The sequence below is a fragment of the Pipistrellus kuhlii genome, unplaced genomic scaffold (assembly GCF_014108245.1).
Source record: "Pipistrellus kuhlii isolate mPipKuh1 unplaced genomic scaffold, mPipKuh1.p scaffold_m20_p_20, whole genome shotgun sequence".
NCBI classification, from domain to species: domain Eukaryota; kingdom Metazoa; phylum Chordata; class Mammalia; order Chiroptera; family Vespertilionidae; genus Pipistrellus; species Pipistrellus kuhlii.
The window spans coordinates 16,182,616-16,203,620 of NW_023425516.1; the positions used below are offsets into that span (position 1 = coordinate 16,182,616).

At 39.3% G+C, this 21,005-nt stretch overlaps 1 protein-coding gene and 1 non-coding gene across 5 annotated transcripts in view; both read right to left on the reverse strand.

The window, feature by feature from the left end:
• Positions 1–20,913, reverse strand: part of TMEM116 (transmembrane protein 116) — a 39,343-nt gene extending 18,430 nt beyond the window's left edge. The window contains exons 1-4 of one of the 4 annotated variants that reach the window (XM_045585628.1): positions 20,727–20,913; positions 14,885–14,931; positions 14,341–14,404; positions 7,462–7,593 (exon numbers count right to left, since the gene is read on the reverse strand). In XM_045585628.1, coding sequence (XP_045441584.1) covers positions 7,462–7,593; positions 14,341–14,404; positions 14,885–14,931; positions 20,727–20,744 — 261 coding nt within the window. In that variant the 5' untranslated portion in view covers positions 20,745–20,913. Of the gene's footprint in view, positions 1–7,461; positions 7,594–14,340; positions 14,405–14,884; positions 14,932–15,514; positions 15,961–20,726 lie in introns of those variants that run through there. The other 3 variants (XM_045585629.1, XM_036449097.2, XM_036449100.2) reach the window with 3 other exon arrangements.
• On the reverse strand, positions 14,518–14,622 carry LOC118725770. The gene has a single exon (XR_004990114.1). It is a non-coding gene; the product is annotated as a U6 spliceosomal RNA (small nuclear RNA).
• Positions 20,914–21,005: the final 92 nt, after the last annotated feature.

The following is a 21,005-nucleotide window of genomic DNA, read 5'->3' on the forward strand; positions in this document are numbered from 1 at the left end:
AGGGACAGAAAATGAGTTTCACTCAAGACTTTAAATGTCCCAAAACACTTAGAATGACAGATAAAGCTATTTCTATTATATGGGCTAGGGTACAGAGGATTTTTTTCTTATTGTTAAGAGTACTTACTCCTGCCCAGCCAGAATTGCTTAGTGGTTAAGCACCCACTTATGAATCAGAAAGTCATGATTCAATTTCCGGCCAGAGCACATGCCTGTCTGGGTTGCCGGCTCAATCCAGTGGGGGACATGCAGGAGGCAGCCAATCAATGATTCTCTTTCATCACTGATGTTTCTATAGCTCTCTCTTCCTCTCTGAAATCAATAAAAAATATATATATATTTTAAAAAGAGTACTTATCCCTAACAAAGAGGATTGGTCATGATACAAATCTATTCTGTCACACATCAGACACAGTGCCACTGCAATAATTAGACATTTGTTAGTTTATAGCTAAAAGAGTTGTAAAAACCTTGACTGGTTTGGCTCAGTGGACAGAGCGCTGACCTGCAGACTGAAAGGTCCCAGTTTCTATTCCGGTCAAGAGCATGTACATTGGTTGAGGGCACATCCCCTATAGAGGGTGTGCAGGAGGCACTGATTGATGTTCCTCTCTCATCAATGTTTCTAACTCTCTATCCCTTTCTCTTCCTCTCTCTGTAAAAAAATCAATTTTATATATATATATATATATATATATATATATATATATATATATATATATATATATATATAATTTTTTTTTTTTTTAAGAGTTGTAAAAGCTAGCCACAGAGGGCTAATATCAAAAATCTACTCAGACAGAAGGGCCTAGTGCCTCTAAATATGGGATTAAAACCAGGAAGTCAGCTATCAATTAGCAAAGTTTCTTTGAATTCTTATTATATTAAAACCATTAGAAGACTCTAAAAAATACAATGATAATTTTATATAGACCCACAGCCACTGTAAAATTTATGCCTCTGACTTCAGCTAAGTCTAAGAGGTCAGAAAGGCAATGAGAGCACATTAACAAGTGAAGACAGTGAAATCCAATTCTAGATGAGGGAATATTTTTAATAGGCCCGACTTTCTATTGCCAGGCATTCAGAAAGTAATGGAATATTAAGAATGTGGAGAAAATAAAAGGCCTGCAGGTGAATTCTGTTCTTAAGGAAACACAGAGATACTATTTTACCTTCAAAAATAATGATGATAAAAATAACAATAATAGTTTACACTAAGGGCAAACATTTTGCATTTGTTATCTAACTTAATCTTCACAACAACCCTAAAAACCCTATCACTGTCCCTATTTTATATAGGGAAACTAAGACAGAGAAGTTAACTTGTTAAAAAAAAAAATCACACAGCAAACAAGTGCTAGAGCTGGGATTTCAGCTCACGTATGTTTGACTCCAAACTCTATGCTTACACTTTAACTCCAAGCCATACACTTCATGTCATTTGCAATCCAAATTGATATCTCTAAAGCAGCGTTTTTCAACCGCTGTTCCGCGGCACAGAGATGTTGCCTGGTGTGCCGTAGGTGCAGACAAGACAAGAATTTTATAATTTTTCACTATTTTGTTTACTTAATATTTCATAATAAAGTAATTATAAAATACTTTCTTTGTGTTTATTTGATTCCTATTCAAGAGAATTACTTTATATATAGTCAATATAGGCACAGAGTTAAATTTTTTAACATTTTCTAATGGTGGTGTGCCTCTTGATTTTTTTCATGAAACAAGTGTGCCTTTGCCCAAAAAAGGTTGAAAAACACTGCTCTAAAGTACCTAACATATCTTCCATAAAATGAAGCTGGGCTCATTCACTAAGAAAAGCTGACTGCTGGCATGTCAACCTGTTTCAAAATAAACACTAGAATACCCAAGAGTAAACAGAGAAGCTGACTGGGACAGTGTTTGGTACTGTCATGACCTTGTTTCTTCATAGCAATTATCTCTGATAAAAGAGAAATATTAGTACAACGATACTCATAGACACTTTTTGGAAAAAGCATTGAATTTGTTTTTTATCCCAAGATTGATATGGGGGGGGGGGTAATTATACATAACCAAATCAATCTCTCAGTGAAAAACTTGCCAACTAATAAATTAAAAATCTCAGCATCTTTTTTTTTTAATATATTTTATTGATTTTGTACAGAGAGAAAGGGAGAGAGATAGAAACATCAATGAGAGAAGTCATCGATCAGCTGCCTCTTGCACACCCCCTACTGGGGATATGCCCACAACCAAGGCACATGCCCTTGACCAGAATCGAACCCGGGTTCCTTCAGTCCCCAAGCCGACGCTCTATCCATTGAGCCAAACCGGTTTTGGCAAATCTCAGCATCTTTGACTTTGGATCAGATTCCATTTTTCAGAGCTAGTTGCTAGTCTAGACCAGGGTGCAGAACTTTTTTTCTGCCAATGGCCATTTAGATATTTATAATATCATTTGAAGGCCATACAAAATTATCAAGTTAAAAATTAGCCTGCTATATTTGGTCAAACATTTAATTAACTCACCTCTAGTGCCTTGGCAGGGCCAGACCAAATGATTTATCAGGCCTTATAAGGTCCCAGGGCTGGACATTCCCTACCCCTAGACTAGACAAAGCCTTTTGAGCCAAATATTATGTCACTTTAACATCTGTTTTCTGATTGGCTAAGTTCACAAAAAAGTAGCAACTGAAAAACTTTACATCTCAACTTGTTAATCAAATACTGAAATTATTTCTGATAGCTTGGTTCTCAAATTCGCTTTGCTTCTCAGCTACATTCCAGAACAAAAGACTAGCTCTTGGTAAATGATTGATTTCTTCTGCTTCAGTTCAGTGAAGTGGCACAAGGGTATGAGCCAGTTCTTCCCCACCCCCAACCATCTCTGGGTTTCCTACAAAACTCTTTTCATGTAAATCAGACAGAGACTCAATAGGCACACAATGAAGTTATGATGTAATTAGAGGCCTGGTGTACGAAATTAGTGCACTTGGGGGAGGGGGGTGTTCTCAGCGCATTCTGCTTCCTATCGCAGTCCAGGAGCCCTTGAGGGATGTCTGACTGACAGCTTAGGCCTGCTTCGACTAAGCCATCAGACATCCTTAGCACTGTTGTGGGGGCGAGAGAGGCTCCCGCCACGGCTGCTGTGCTTGCCAGCCATGAGCCCAGCTTCTGGCTGAGCAGTGCTCCCCTATGGGAGCACACTGATCACAAGGGGGCAGCTCCTGCATTGAGTGTCTGCTCTCTGGTGGTCAGTGCACATCATAGCAACCAGTCATTCCCCCATTCAGTCAATCTGCATATTAGCCTTTTATTATATAGGATAGGTGAAAAAGCCTGATTCTAATTCACCCCAATAGAGGAGGAAAAGCTCAAAACAAAAAAACAAAAAAACAAAAAAACAAAAAAAAAAAAAAAAATATATATATATATATATATATATATATATATATATATATATATATATATATATTAACATATCCTGAAGCTTTAGCATCCTAAATCTGAAAAGAATTTTGAAAGGCCATTTAGTGGAATTATTTCCAAATGCTGGTTATGAATTTAGTGCTAATCCCTGACATAATAGTCATTGGTCTAAGAAATATTGAGAAAAATATAGTCAATGTAATAAGTTTTTCATAAAGCTATATTTATTTACTACTTTAAAGAAACCACCCTTTATTCTGAGATTATACTAGTATTTTCCTAGTTTTTTTTTTTAGTACCAATTGTTACTCCTTTTAGGAATTCATGGGTAGCTGATTTTAAGTGTTCTTAATTTAGCAGAATACAAAATTACCAACACTATGACAACTCCCACTTTCTTTTTAAGTTTTACTCATTTACTAAAGTCTAGGAAGCACTGAACAACTTATCTAGTGATCACTTACTTACTTAGCTTTCATGTAAAAATAGAAGATCCATTTCACACAGATAAAAATTATAGACATATTTGATAGGGAAATACCGAAGAGACCATGAGGATTTATTCCTAGCAATCCTCAAGGTTTTTCACCAAATTAAATTCTTTCCTACTACTACTTAAGCCCATTTTTGTTTCATTCTGCTTCAGTAGAAATGATTAATAACTACTAACTATTTTCTACCAATCTCAGACCAGTTTTCAAAAAGGTTTTTTTCAAAAAGGGTCTTCCTGCTTAAAGAACGAAACTGAAAAATCTGGATTCAGAAACTTGGGTATCTTGTTTGTTTAGACCAGGCAACTGGTTCTCTTTCTTTACTATGAAGCTTAGAAAACCTAGGACCTCTTTATCTGCTTGTGCAAACAGGAATGCCCTGCTTTTCTCAAGAACCAGCTAGAGGAGAATTTTGAAAACTTAAACATTTAATCTAAACTGATCAAACTATGAAAGTGAGAGGTAAAAGAAGGGAGGCGAACTTTTACTTTTCAATTGTATACCATTCTTTACTCTTTACCTGTTTACTGAGAACATATATTAGTTTTATAATTTATACATATCAAATTTTAATACAATACAGACAGCAAATGAGCATATTTAAATGATGTTCAACATCGTAAGTTATTAGGGAACTGCAAATTAAAACAACGAGATACCACTATATCCTTATTAGAATGGCTAAAATCTAAAGCACGGACACCAATTGCTGACGAGGATACAAAGCAACAGGGACTGGCCAAAACCGGTTTGGCTCAGTGGATAGAGCGTCGGTCTGCGGACTGAAAGGTCCCAAGTTCGATTCCTGTGAAGGGCATGTACCTTGGTTGTTGCGGGCACATCCCAGTAGGGGGTGTGCAAGAGGCAGCTGATCGATGTTTCTAACTCTCTATCCCTCTCTCTTCCTCTCTGTAAAAAATCAATAAAATATTTAATAAAAAAAAAAAGCAACAGGGACTGTTATTTATTGCTGGTAAGACTGCAAACTGTATACAGTCATGTGTCACTTAATGATGAGAATATGTTTTGAGAAATGTGTCATTAGGTAATCTCACCATTGTGCAAACATAGAGTGCACTTACACAAACCCAGATGATCTAGCCTCCTACATACCGAGGCTATATGGTATAGCTATTGCCTTATGCTGCAAACTTATACAGCATGTGACTGTATTGAATCATGCAGGCAACTATAACACAATGATAAGTATTTGTGTATCTAAACATTAAGAAGGTACAGTAAAAATATAGAAGATTTTTTAAATGGTGTTCCTGCATACGCCATTTATCATGAATGGAGCTTGCAGTACTGGAAGTTGCTCTGGATGAGTCAATGAGTGAGTGGTGAGTGGTGAAAAAATGTGGAGGACTGACATTACTGTACACTACTTTATAAATACTTTACCACTTACATTACACTAAATTTACAAAAAATATTTTCTTTCTTCAATAGACTAAACTTAGCTTTCTGTACATTTTACTTCATAAACTTTAAAACTTTTCTTAACTTTTTGACTCTTTGTAATAGCACAGCTTAAAACACAAACACAGCCAAAACCAGTTTGGCTCAATGGATAGAGCGTCGGCTTGGGGACTGAAGGGTCCCGGGTTCGATTCCGGTCAAGGGCATGTATCTTGGTTGCGGGCATATCCCCAGTAGGGGGTGTGCAAGAGGCAGCTGATTGATGACTCTCTCTCATCGATGTTTCTAACTCTCTATCTCTCTCCCTTCCTCTCTGTACAAAATCAATAAAATATATTTTTTTTAAAATAAAAATAAAAAAATAAAACACAAACACATTGTAAAGCTGTACAAACCCTTTTCTTTCTTTATAATCTCATTATATAAAGTGTTTTCTATTGTTAATGGTTTTATTTTTTTATGTTTTAAATATTTAAGACACAAACACACACATTAGCCTAGGCCTACACAGCGTCAGGATCATCAATACCACTGTCCTCCACCTCCATATCTTGTCCCACTAAAGGTCTTCTGGGCATTCATGAAGCCTTCCTCTCCTAGGACAACAATGCCTTCTTCTGGAACACCTGAAGGAGCTGCCTGAGGCTCTTTTCAAATATGCACCCATGGTGGTTTGCTAGGTTTGTTTCTTTTTTCATTATAGATTTGCTTATAAACGGATAATATACCATTGAATATTCCTATTAATGAAAACCTTTCAGTGTTGAGGTCTATGTTTTCAAATTCTTTAAGGAGCTTGTTGAAGTCTGCAAAAGCTTCTGTTAACCCCTTCATGTGAATTTTCTTGGGAGAAGTCTTTTCTTTCTCTTAGTTTACTTTTTTCTTGACTCTCTTCAGCTATGTGTTCCTGTTCCAGTTCCAGTTCCAACAACTCATTAGTCAATTCCTTAGGCGCCACATCCAGGAGCTCCTCAATGTCATCCTCATCCACATCCAGGCTAAAGTTGTTAGCCATCTCGGCGGTAGCCTTGCTATTTCTACAACCTACTATTCCTTGAAAAATCCTTTGAAATCATGGATTACGATGTCACTAAGCAATAGGAATATCTTAGCTCCATTATAATAGTAGGGAACAACGTCATATATATAGTCCTTTGTTGCCCAAAGTACCATTATAGGAAGCACGACTACAGACACTTGGGAAGATAGTTTGGCAGTTTTTTTACAAACCTAAACAAAAGCTTACCATAGAATTCAGAAATCATGCTTTCCCCCACAAACAGCTTAAAAACGTATATGCACACAAAACTTACACACAGATGTTTACAGCATGGAGCCCAAACCTGACTGGTATGCCTTAGTGGCTGAGCTTCCACCCATGAACCCATGAACCAGGAGGTCACAGTTCCATTCCTGATCAGGGCACATGCCCAGGTTGTGGGCTCCTTCCCCAGTTTAGGGCATGCAAGAGGCAGCCAAAAAATAATTCTCTCTCATGCCCTACCCATTCTGGCTCAGCAGATAGAGCACATCAATCTACAATTCTGGTCAAGGGCACATGCCCGGGTTGCGGGCTCCATCCCCAGTAGGGGGCGTGCAGGAGACAGCCAATCAAAAATTCTCTCTCATCATTGATGTTTTTATCTCTACCTTTCCCTTCCTCCCTGAAATCAAGAAAAATATATTTTTTAAATTGTGCAATTTCTTTTTAAAATATGTTTTAATCCTAACTGGAGGACATGCTTAGAGACAGGAAGAGGGGGAGGGAGGTGGGAGAAACAGGAGGAGGAAGAAAGAATAGAGTGAGAGAAAGAGGGAGAGGGAAGGAGGGAGGGAGAAAGAGAGAGAGAGAGAGAGAGAGAGAGAGAGAGAGAGAGAACATGGATCAGTTGTCTTTCATAGACTCCCCAACTGGGGATCAAAGCCACAACCCAGGTATGTACCCTGAGTGGGAATGGAACAGGCAAACTCTCAGTGCACAGGATGACACTCAACCAGCAGAGCCACTCCATCCAGACTATGTGGGTGATTTTAATGATCTTTTTGCTTCTCTGAAAATTTTCAAATTTTCTATAATAAATAATATTTTTACTATGGAAAAACAATAAAAGCTATTGTATCTAGCAGTACTCACCTGTCCAACTGCTTGCAAGTTATAGCAGACAATGTCCTTATTGGCTGTTGAAGTTCCATAGAGAAGTGCTTCAATGAGCCAGCATATCCCCAGGAGGAGGTCAGAGAAACTCAAATAAAAGAGTGGCCTCATCTGTGAAAGCAAAAAAGCCTCATTTTATAAATTATGTTAACAAGGAATTATTTTTATGTTTTACCTTTTTAGTAGAAACTGGGCGTTGTTTTTCTGGAGCCTCTCCCACTGGTTGACTGTGAGGAATGTAAAGGTATACACCTGGTCGGAGGGAATCTGTTATCACAACTATCCTAACTGTCTGGGAATCAGAGTACTTACAGATTAGCACTGGATCTTGTTCCTCATAGAGACACTCCTTCCTCAAACATAAAATCAAAGTAAAGAATGGGCCCTGGATGGTTTGGCTCAGTGGACAGAGCATCGACCTATGGACTAAAGTGTCCCGGGTTTGATTCAGGTCAAGAGCACATGGCCAGGTTACAGTCTCAATCCCCAGTACAGGGCACACAGGAAGCAGCTGATGAATGATTCTCTCACATCATTGATTTTCTACTTCTCTCTCCCTCTCCCTTTCTTTCTGAAATTAAAAAAAAAAAAAAAAAAAAGAATGGCACCACCAATTAAAAATTCAGAGTGCTGTAGTTGCACAGCCAGGATCTTCTAACAATAGGAAATCAGTTCAGTATTTAGGGATATGGTTGAAGACCCAAAGAAAATGAAAAGTTTTTTTTCAACCTTAATGTCATTAATATGTATTTTTCTCTTTTTTTGTTATTGAAGTATAATTGACAAATAGAACTATAAGATAATTAAAGTGTACAACATGATGATTTGATATACATTGTGAAAGGATTTTCCGAGTTACTTAACATATGCATCATCTCACATATTTACCTTTACTGGGGGCTAAGGAGCATTTAAGTTCTGTTCTCTTAGCAAATTTCAACTATGCAATACAGTGTTATCAACTATAGTCAGTCACCATGTTATACTTTAGATCACATGTGTCAAACACAAGGCCCACGGGCCAAATCCGTCCCGCCAGGCCTTGCAATGTGGCCCGCACCGCACTGTCATCACTGCACTCCGCTGCGTTTCCATCACAATGACAGTTTATGACTGTTCAGTAAACCATTCGGCCCGCGATTTAGGCTGGATTTTAGATTTTGGCCCCATCTCTGATTGAGTTCGACACCCCTACTTTAGATGCTTAGACCTTATCTATATACTAGAGGCCCAATGCATGAAATTTGTGCAAGAATAGGCCTTCCTTTCCCCAGCTGCTGGTACTGGTTTCCCTCTGACACCCAGGACGCGGGCTTGCTTCCCTCCAGCCGCTCGCAGGCATCCACAATCTGGGTTTCATTCCGACTGCCTGCAGGCACTAAGGACCCAGGCTACACTCCAGCCCCAGCTTAATCCAGAATGATGTCCGGAAGGATGTCCAGTCTAATTAGCATATTACCCTTTTATTATTATAGATATAAAAGCCCAAGCGACTGAATGACTGGTCTCTATGATGCACGCTGACCACAAGGGAGCAGACACTCAATGCAGGAGCTGCCTCCCGGTGGTCAGTGCACTCCCACAGTGGAGCGCTGCTCACCTTACGGGCACCAGATGCCAGCTCAGGGCTAGCAAGCGCAGCTGTAGTGGAGTGAGCCTCTCCTTCACCCACGGCAGTGCTACCGGGCCGTGGTGACAAATGCAGCAGGGCTGGGGTAAGCAGCAGTGTAGGGCTCGGGCTCGGGCTCCTCTCCAGCCTCCTGTCACTTTGTGCACTACTACATCCCTTGGGTGATGTTGGACTGCTGGATCAGGCTGAAACCAGCAGTCCGACATCCCCCAAGGGGTCCTGGTCTGTGAGAGGGCGCAGGCTAAGCTGAGAGACCCCACCAGTGCACAAATCCATGCACTGGGCCTCTAGTTTATCTTATAAATTTCCATATCAATGAAAATATCAGTATAAATTGTATATGTTGACTATGAATTTCTAACCACATTGGTGAAGCCTTTCTCACTTCCTAGTATCGTCTGCTTTTCCCCTGCTCATTTTCTTTTAATTTTATTGTTCAGATTACAGATGTCCCTCTTGTTTTCCCCCATAGCTCCCCTCTACCTGGTTCCCACCCTACCCCACTGTCCCTGTTCATAGGTACTGCATACATGCATATAAGATCTTTGTCCAAATATTGTTATATAAATGAGCAGTGAACTAGTCCTGGAATCTTCTGTTTTTTATATTAAGCAATTCACTTATCTTTTCTGGTTCTGTTTACTCATAAGAAAAATAAATTTGTTGGGCTAGATGGAAAAAAAAATAAGATCTTTGTCCCATCTCTTCCCACACCCTTCCCCCTCACATCACATTCCCCTGAGAATTGTCAGCCCACTCCATTTCCATGCCCCTGATTCTATTACATTCACCAGTTTATTCTGTTCATCAGATTTTTTATCCATTTGAATTTTAGATTTACTTGTTGATATATATTTGTTGTCACTTTATTGTTCATAATTTTTATCTTTTTCTTCTTCTTCCTATTCTTAAAGAATACCCTTCAGCATTTCAGATAATACTGGTTTGGTGGTGATGAACTCCTTTAGTTTTTTCTTATATGTGAAGCTCTTTATCTGACCTTGAGAGCTTTACTGGGTAGAGTGATCTTGGTTGTAGGTTCTTGCTATTCATCACTTTGAATATTTATTGCCATTCCCTTCTGGCCTGCATAGTTTCTGTTGAGAAGTCAGCTGACAGTCGTATGGGTACTCCCTTGTAGGTAACTAACTGCTTTTCTCTTGCTGTTTTTAAGATTCTCTCTTTGTCTTTTGCTCTTGGCATTTTAATTATGATGTGTTTTGGTGTGATCCTCTTTGGATTCCTCTTGTTTGGGGTTCTCTGCGCTTCTTGGGCTTATAAGTCTATTTCTTTCACCAGATAGGGGAAGTTTTCTGCCATTATTTCTTCAAATAGGTTTTTAATATCTTGCTCTCTCTTCTTTTGGCACCCCCATAATTTGGATGTTGGTACACTTGAAGTTGTCCCAGAAGCTCCTTACACTATCTTCATATTTTTGGATTTTTTCTTTTTGCTCTTCCAGTTGGGTGTTTTCTGCTTCCTTGTATTTCAAATCTTTGACTTGATTTTTGGGATCCTCTAGTCTACCGTTGAATCTCTGTGTATTATTCTTTATTTCAGTCAGTGTATGCTTAATATCTGACTGGTTCTTTTCCTTTTTTTTTTTTTTTTTTTTTGGCATTCTCACTAAGATCCTTGAAGGTCTCACTAAGTTCCTCAAAGGTCTCACTTAGTTTCTCGAAGCTTTCTAGAAGATTCTTGAGTAACCTTATAACTGAAGTTTTGAACTCTATATCCAGTAGTTTGTTTTCTTCCATCTCTTTCATTTGTGACAGATTTCTTCGTATCTGGATTTTGGCTGCTTCCCTATATTTGTTTACCTCCAGGCCAATTGGCTGTGAGGACCAGCTGTGTATACTGTGGAAGAGCTGCTGTGCAGGAGACACACTTATAGGGCAGGACTTGCTTCAGTGAGGCTTTGGTGCTCAGTGAGTCTGCAACTTGACTGTGTCTCGTATGGATGTGAAGAGCTGTAATCTGGTATGGTCTCACACTGACCACTGGGTACATTGGCTCTTGGATTTCCAAGGAAATGCAGTCAGCCACTGCCTGGGGCCACCCAGCAGGAGCTACAGAGGGATCTACAGATTCCTCCTCTTTGAATGGGATTTGGAAGTGTCCAGATGAGACCCAGCTGTGAAGCAAGGCAGGCTGCTGCAGTGCTGGCTTTTGCCTTCTTTAGATAGCTTTGGGGCTCCCTCACCCAGTTGCAGTTTCACAGGTTTTAGGATGAGAAAGGACAGGTCATTCACATGTAAAAGCCACTGCACACAGCTTGAGTAGGGTTGTAAATTGGGTGGGATGGAGTCTCAGGGAGTCTCCAAGACAGAGCAAACAGCAATGGCTGCCAAGCAGTCCTGCACCAGAGAGGTCCAACTGCTGCTGCACTCACCTCCATCTGGAAGAAAGCTGCCCCCATGTTCCTGCCCCGATCCGAGACAGTCCAGTTTCTCCCTATACGTATCTGGGTCCCCCAAAGTATCACACGGCACTGCAGCTCAGTACCTCCCTCCTGATTCAAAAGCAGCACCTCAGGTGCCAGCCCCTTCCACACCTCCTCTCCTCTTTACCTCCTATTAATCTCAATGCTCTTTCTTCTTTATTTTTCTAGTTGTTCTTCCACTCAGCCAGGTTTCCTGTGGCTCTGAATATTAGTTATGTATTTTAGTTATAATTTTGATATGGTTGTGGGAGACAGCAAGTATAGGTGTTTACCTATGCTGCCATCTTTGTTCCCTCTCCTCTTTTTTTATCTCCCACTCCCACTTTTCTAAAAATAGTTTTGGTCCTTCTACAGAGAAAATTATAAAATATTTATTGAGAGATACCAAAGGAAGACACCAAAGTGAAGAAATATAACATGCTCATGGATTATAAGACCTAATGTTATAGAAATGTCAGTTCTCCCTACATTTATATATAGGTAAAATACAATCTCAATTATATCTCAACATATTTTCTTGTGAAATTTAACAAAATGGTTCTAAATCTAACTGACAGATACAAAATATCAAGGTAACCTCTTGAAGAAAAACAAGCAATACACTCAGAGAAATAGGAGAAGGACTTGTCCTACACATATCAAAACTTAAGCCGGAACCAGTTTGGTTCAGTGGATAGAGTGTTAGCCTGCGGACTGGAAGGTCCCGGGTTTGATTCCGGTCAAGGACATGTACATTGGTTGTGGGCACATCCCCGGTGGAGGCTGTGCAGGAGGCAGCTGGTTGATGTTTCTCTTTCGATGTTTCTAGCTCGCTATCCCCCTCCCTTCCTCTCTGTAAAAAATCAATAAAATATATATATTTTTTAAAAACTTAATATAACGCTAGAGCACAGATACGGTGGTCTTAAACACAGGGATGAATAAACAGACCAATGAAACAGAATAGAGAGCCCCAAACAAACCCAAGCATATATACAGACTTTAGATATATGGTAGAGGTAGCTTTTAGATCAATGGGAAAAAAGATAGTTTTCTCAAAATATGATACTATAACAATATAGGATAATAATAGATATCTATTGGATAAAATTAGAACTTTACTTTTTATCTCACACTCAAAAATCAGTTCCAACTAATTTAAAAGACCGAATTGTCTTTGACTTCTGCTTATGGAAAGTTTTCCTAAACAAAACACAAAAAGCTCAAAACGTAGTAATTGGAAAATTTTACCACATTAAAATAAAATAAATGCATGTGTTAAAATACACCATGAAATGTAAAAATATGCCACAAAGTGGGAGAAGATATTTGCAACATGTATAACTGACAAAGGACCAATATCCAAATAATACTAAAAACAAACAAAGAATTTACAAAGCAATAAGAAAACCCAACAGAAAAAAATAGACAAAAGATATGAACAGGTACTTTAAGAAAAGAGGAAATCCAAATGGCCATAAACACTTGAAAATATACCTGACCTCACCAATAATCAAAGAAATAAAAATTAAAAGCACAATGAGGAAAAAAATTATATACAACCATTTGGAAAAGTTTACCATTATCTGGAAGATATAATATCCTATAACAATTCTGTTATTAGAAAAAGACATTAGGGCTGAAACCAGTTTGGCTCAGTGGATAGAGCGTCGGCCTATGGACTGAAAGGTCCCGGGTTCGATTCCAGTCGAGGGCATGTACCTTGGTTGAGGGCACATCTCCAGTATTTTTAGTATTAGTGCATGTGTGCACTTGAAGACATGTACAAGATTGTTAATAGCAGCACAGATTAATAAATTGTAGTATATTCATGGTATAGAATGCTAAACATTGATGAAAATGAAATAAACCAGAGATATATATAACAGCATGTTAACTGTCACAAATAATATTAAGGAGAAAAAGCAAATCACAAAACAATACATACAAAAATACCTATGTCAAATGCAAAAACTATCAAAATTAAATTGTTTGGAAATGCATACATTACTGGTAAAATTGTACATAAAAATAAAGAAATAATTATCACAAAAATCTGGGTAGTGCCTAACCAGTTTGGCTCAGTAGATAGAGCAATCGGCCTTTGGAATGAAGGGTCCCAGGTTTGATTCTGGTCAAGGGCATATACCTTGGTTGCGGCACATCCCCAGTAGAGGGTGTACAGGAAGCAGCTGATTGATGTTTCTCTCTCATCGATGTTTCTAACTCTTTATCCCTCTCTCTTCCTCTCTGTGAAAAATTAATGAAATATTTTTTAAAATATGGGTAGTGGTTACCTCTAGAAGTGAGGGAGAGAGTTGTGATTGGGAAAAACACAAACAGGTATGCTTAGGGGTACAGGCAATTTCTATTTCTTGTCCCTAGTGTTTGTTTATAATCATTCTTTTAAGTAGTACATTTATGTTTTATGCATTATAATCCATTGATATTTCGCTCTGTCTTTCCTTCTCTCTTCCACTTTCTCTAAAAGATCAATGGAAAAATATCCTCAGTTGAGGATTAAAAAGCAACAACAAACTAATCTCATCTGTACAAAAGAAAATTTTTCTCATGCCTATATTCAAAATTAGAAGAAAGTTAAGATGCTAGTACTTGCTAACAGGGGTAAATGGTCAAGCTGCCTTAAACAAAAACTAGACAATGTCAAAAAATATCTCAATGAATCATGACAAATTTATAAATGAATCATAGAATTATTCCATCATTTATAGGTGGCACCTCTTTTAATTATATCAAAAGCTAAGTCACTAAAATTTCAAATCCAACACAAAAAGAGATTGCTCACCTCTGGAGATTTCTGTATATTCTGGAATACAGCATAAGCAATAAGTGAACTTGAACCTATAACACTAACATAGATAAAAGATCAATAAAATAGGACAATTGGGGTCCCATCATTTTTACTATTGATTTTTACAGCTTTATTGACATATAATTAATGTAAAATTACCTGCACATATTTAAAAATATAGACTACTTCATGAATTTGTGTGTCATCCTTGTGTAAGGCCCACACTAATCTTCTCTACTTCATTCCAGTTTTTAGTATATGTACTACCAAAACTATTGATTTTTTAAAGTAAATCCTATTGACCAATTTGTTCTTTGATTTTCAGAAGTTAGCCCTCACTCTGTATTTTTTGGTCTTATTGTTGTTGATATTGGTACATTTGATTAATCAGAAAATATCAACATGGTAAAGAACATTTCTCTCTAACTACAGAATAAAAGCAAATCCCCACAGAGGGAAATGTAGAAACTTTCAGAATTCTTAAGTTTTTCTTATACTAGTTTAAATAGTCATATCACATGAGATTAAGTAAACGTACCTCAGAGTAGCCATAACAAATTGTATCCACTGTATTGCAAAATAAACCTAAACAAAATGAGAAAATAAAAATAAAACCATGCCTTTTACATTTAATATTAAACCTTATTCCAGTTTCACTGTTTATTAACTATTGGTGCAAAGCATAAACTCTTTTTCAGTGCCTGATCAAAACACACTATAAATCTGAGAATGAGTAGAAAGTCTGAATAGAACCATGGAAAAAGGCAGGGAGGCTTCTTTCTCCTCCCTTACTGCTACACCTCTGGGAAACAGTAAGATAACTAATAGAGAGGTAGACAGAAAGTGACTGAGTGGAAACAAATACAGAGTTAAATGAGAAAATTAATAAAGGGAAGAATAAAATGGAGAAGGGGTAGGAAAAGTTAAATTGTGAGACGGGATACATATATGGGAAGAATGGGTAAAAAAAAAAAAAGACAGGCAAACAAATACTAAATAGAGTTGAATGATAGCTAGATAGACAGAGGAAAACAGAATACTAAGCAACAGAGAAATAGAAAAAAAAGAAAACCATATGGAGAGAGATACTTGAGTGAAAAATACAGAACAGGGAGGAAGAAAGGGGGAGCACAAAAGGAGAGAGCTTCCCCACAGCTTCTAATCTCACCAAGTCCAGATTGTCTGTCAGAATTCTAGCCTCCAGCAGGAAGGCCATAGGGACGTTAGCCCCAGCTATGCTTAAGCAGCCAGATCCTTCTCCGTCGGTTCTGAATACACAAGTGGTGAACAGGTGACTCCACCCCTACCCCAGCTGGGCTCCTCCCTATCCAATCCTGCCCTGTACCTTGAGGGCAAGGAGAGGTGGCAACAAACGGAGGAGAAAGCCAAGCAGAAAGAACAAAAATAGAAAAAGCAGGTGACAAGGAAACAAAGTTCTAAAAAAGCGTTTAAATTGTAAGAAGGGGTGAGGCAGGAGTAATAAAAGTAGAAAGAACAAGTCATAGTGAAAAGTTAAACAGAGATGCAAGAAATGGAACAGAAAAAAGGGAGAGAAAAATAGGGAAGGGAGGTCTGCTTAAAACTTGCCACTTTTTTATATACAGAAGCCTGTAATGAGAAATATACACTGGAATGGATATTCACTCAATCAATAAAGTTTTAGTATTACCAGGAAAAACTGTGGAGAGAAGGGGTTATTAATATCTCATATATTTATTTAATACTAACATCTTCAATATTCTATACCAAAAATCCCTACCAGAAATATATATCATTAAATTATATGATTCATTTAATGTATTTATGTTTACATATCAACTTTGTATAAAGCATTGTGTTATGGAAGATACAAAGACAAAATACAGACCTATACTTATAAAAGTTTATAATATAGTAGGAAAAACAGCTTGAATACCAAAAACCTTAAATTATCTGCACACAAAATCATAAATCCTGATTGGCATTATTTATAAGAATCGGTAAAATTTGGACAAAAATTGGAGAAGGAAACAGAAGGAAGAACATTTATTTTATCAAATGATACTTTTATACATTCTATAAATATTTATTGATAGCATAAATTAGATCATTTGCTTGGCTTGAGTAATTTCAACATATGACATTTATTCATATGAGGTTAAGATATAGTGTGGAGTAGATGGGCCATTGTTAAGTGGAGGTAGGCTGTAATCACTTTAAATTATTAGATAAACAAATAAATGAAAATACCAGTAAATTTCTGGGTCAGAAATCCCTACTATAGTTCTTAGGGAGTGTTTTGCGGCTTCTAATCATATATCCGTGTAATAAGAGTGAGGGGACTAATGACAGTCTCACCAAGTGATAAAGGAATGCTTTTGAACAAAGGACTCTGTCTTAGTCGAGAACAAATCTCAAACTGTTCTGAGAACAGCCATGCGAAATTAGTCTGCTGTTCTTGATAGAACTTTTCACTTTTGGCATCTCTTCTAAAATGTCTATGTCATTAGCCAACATGTGGGGATTTACTTTTCCATTTTTCTCTCTAAATTAGTCCCCTGCCTTCTGTATATTCAGCCCTGTCTTCCTTTGATATGTCTCTGGAAAAATAATCTTCCCATGTTCTTTTTCTACAAATGATTAACCAAGCACAAATGATAAAGTGGGTAATATTTATTTTCAGTTTTCTTTTCTCTTCCTTTTTTAAAAATTTACTTGAAAAGAGAAGAAGAGGGAAGGAAGAGAGGGAGGGAAAGAGGGTCAGCATGGACTTATAAATAATCATGCCTGCCAAAACCAGTTTGGCTCAGTGGGTAGAGCCAGTAGGGAGTGTGCAAGAGGCAGCTGATTGATGATTCTCTCTCATCGATGTTTCTAGCTCTCTATCCCTCTCTTTTCCTCTCTGTAAAAAAATCAATAAAATATATATTTTTAAAAAATAATCATGCTTCTTTCTCCTTTTGAATAGAATTACTACATATAGTATATATGGTATTTTGACAAAACATTTGATAAGAAATTTGGTGATGTAAAAATAAATATAGACCAAGTAGAAGCACAACTAAGGACATTTCTTAAACCTAAGAGAATGCTAATTTATTGATGAGTATCAATTTAGGAATACCTTCTAGTGGAGTGAACCAGCATTCTGACTTGACCCTGCTCTGTAAAACACTCGCATCAGTTACTTGAAAGAAAATATAGTAGTAGGCGCCGAGGCCGGTTTGGCTCAATGGATAGAGCATCGGCTTGGGAACTGAAGGGTCCCGGGTTCGATTCCGGTCAAGGGCATGTACCTTGGTTGTGGGCGCGTCCCCGGTGGGGGGTGTGCAGGAGGCAGCTGATCGATGACTCTCTCTCATTGATGTTTCTAACTCTATCTCTCTCCCTTCCACTCTGTACAAAATCAATAAAATATATTAAAAAAAAAGAAAAGAAAATATAGTAGTAGGCATATTTATGAAGTTGTGTGTGTCACTTACCTACTGCTGCGTAACAAATTTCCACAAATTTAGTGGCTTAAAACACAACCTCACATATACTATGGGTCAGGTGTCCCGGGTTAGCTTAATTGGGTCCTCTACTTCAGTATCTCTCATATATCTCTTCATATATCTCTCTTAATTGGGTCCTCTGCTTCAATACATACATATATATATATATATATATATATATATATATATATATATATATATATACACACACACACACACACAGAAGGAGGCTGCATCATGACCACACAGGAGGAGCTCCGCATGCAAATAGGTGGGAGGGGACTGCGTGCCACCCCCAGCAGGGAGTCTGGGGCTCGGCGGTGCAGAATGGAGACACAACATAGGGAGAAGCTGGGGCTGGAGGTGAGCCGAAGCGGAAACACAACACACAGGAGTGCCTGACCCCCACTTCAGCGGACACAATGCAGCAGCCAGTGATAGCGGGTCAGATGCAAGTCCCAGCCCGCCTCGGGGTGCCCCCTCACATGGTAGGAGGTGGGTATAATATGCTAATTAGACCAGATGTCCTTCTGCACAAAGCCGGGGCTGCGAGGAAGGAAGTCAATGCTAGCAGCCGGGGGAAGGAAGGCCTACTCTTGCACAGACTTCATGCATTGGGCCTCTAGTAAGGTAATAATCAAGATGTTGACTGATTCTCATCTGAATACTCAAATGGGGAAGGCTCTGCTTCCAAGTTCATGTAGTTGTTGGTCTAATTCAGTTCCTTGAGGGTTATTGGTCTGAGGGCCTCAGTTCCCAACTAACTGTTGGCCAAATGCTACACTCAATTCCTTGCTTGCCCTATGGACTTGTGCAAGATGTCCTCCTAGGAAGATGGAAGTCACCATCTTATGAAACCAAATCACTGGAGTGACATTCCATCATCTTTTCTGTATTCTATTGATTGTAGATTTTTTTTTAACACTCAAAAGGATTACAAGAGTGTGAATATCGCTGGGACCAGTTTGGCTCAGTGGATAGAGCGTCGGCCTGTGGACTGAAAGGTCCCGGGTTCGATTCCAGGCAGGGGCATGTACCTTGGTTGCGGGCACATCCCCGGTGGGGGGTGTGCAAGAAGCAGTTGATCGATGATTCTCTCTCATCGATGTTTCTAACTCTCTGTCTCTCTCTTCCTCTCTGTGAAAAATCAATAAGGATATATTTAAAAAAAAAAAAAAGAGTGTGAATATCAAGAGGCAGGGGCCATCTTAATGTCTTCCCACCATGTGTACTCTAATATGTCAAGTACTTTTTCAAATCAGGTTATTTGCAATAGCTGTTCCCTCTCTGGAATGCTCTTCATCCAGATAATCACATGACTGGCTCCTTATCTTTCAAGTATCAGCTCAAATATCATCACCTCACAGATGAACATTTATGAAATTCCAAAATAACTGGTTTATTTGTTTGTATGACTTATAAAAGTAAGGCAAAATACATGAATTGAAAGTGGGACAAAAGGCCGACACCGGTTTGGCTCAATGGATAGAGTGTCGGCTTGGGGACTGAAGGGACCCGGGCTCAATTCCGGTCAAGGGCACGTACTTTGGTTTCGGACATAGCCCCAGTAGGGGGTGTGCAAGAGGCAGCTGATCGATGACTCTCTCTCATCAATGTTTCTGACTATCTCTCTCCCTTCCTCTCTGTACAAAATCAATAAAACATATATTAAAATAAAAAGTGGGACAAAAGGAGAAAAAAAATTTTCTGCTGAAATGACTTGATGCCTGGATGTTAAAATCTGAGTTTCAAAATATTACTCTATTGAATAAAACAATATTAAAAATAACAGAGCACTAGCTGGTTTGGCTCAGTGGATAGAGAGCATTGGCCTGCAGACTGAAGGGTCCTGGGTTCAATTCTGACCAAAGGCACATGCCTGGGTTTCAGGCTCAATCCCCAGTGTAGGGTGTGCAGGAGGCAGCTGATCCATGATTCTCTCTCATCATTGATGTTTCCATCTCTCTCACGCACATGCTCTCCCTTCCTCTCTGACATCAATAAGTAATAATAGAGGCCTGATGCATGAAATTTGTGCATGAGTAGGGTCCCTAGGCCTGGCCAGCAATCAGGGACAATCAGGTTCCCCACCTGCCCCCCTCCTCCTTCCTTCTCTTCCAGTGCCCCGTTGCTGCTGCTGCTGGTTGTCTACCATATTCCACACCGCCCCCTGGTGGTCAATACACATCATAGCAAGCAATTGAACTCCCAGTCTTCTGGTAGAACTCCCTAGGGGACAATTTGCATATTAGCCTTTTATTATATAGGATATACATATTACACACACACACACACACACACACACACACACAAAACAAAAAACACAAAAAAAGCTGACTCCAAATATTTTAACTTAATAAGACCCTCTACAACATGCCCTTTAAACACTTATCTGGCTTTTCCCCTTTGCTGTTTGCCTTGTAAATGCCTTTTCTTTCAAGATCCATCTTAAAAGTCATCTCCTGTCTATAACTTTCCCTGACATCCCAGAACAGGACTGACTGAATCTGCACAAGTATTGCCACAAGACTGTATTACAGTCTTATTATCTACCAATGCCATCGTCAGTGTTACATCACTATTCCGAGGTCTCCTCCCCGCACACTGACTTCCTTGGGCACAGAGCTCTGTCTCAGTCATCTCTGCATTCCCACAGGCAAACCCGGGATCCGGTGTAAACCAACCGTACCCTGAACAAACACCTGCTGTAGAATTTTTGGAGGCCTAGACGGGTGGGGTACTCAGCTTCGAATAAAACCTGGCGCCTCAGAGTAGGCTCGACTGTGAGACTGGGCAAAGGGCAGGTGACCAAGCCCGGCCTGGCAAGGGGAGGTGGCTGAGGATGCCTGGCTGAGGGGAATACAGAGCCGACCAGTAATTCAAGTCAGAGTAACTTGACAGACTAACCGAGGGTAAGGAGTCCATCCCAACCGCCTGCCTGACGGGCCGGAGGGGAGGAAGAAATAAGGCTGTGGCGTCGTCATCTTCAAAGACAAGGAAAGACAGCGAACCAAGCGCTGCAAAGACGCCGAAGCGCGCGCCTCGTGCCTCACCTCACGCGGAGAAGGACGGGAAAAGGCGTGGCCGGTTGTGCGCCTCCGCGCGTGCGTGCGCGTGCGCGTGCGCGTGCGCGGCAGTCTCTCCCTCCCTCTCTTCCCGGCCCCACCCCCACACGTCGCTCCTCCC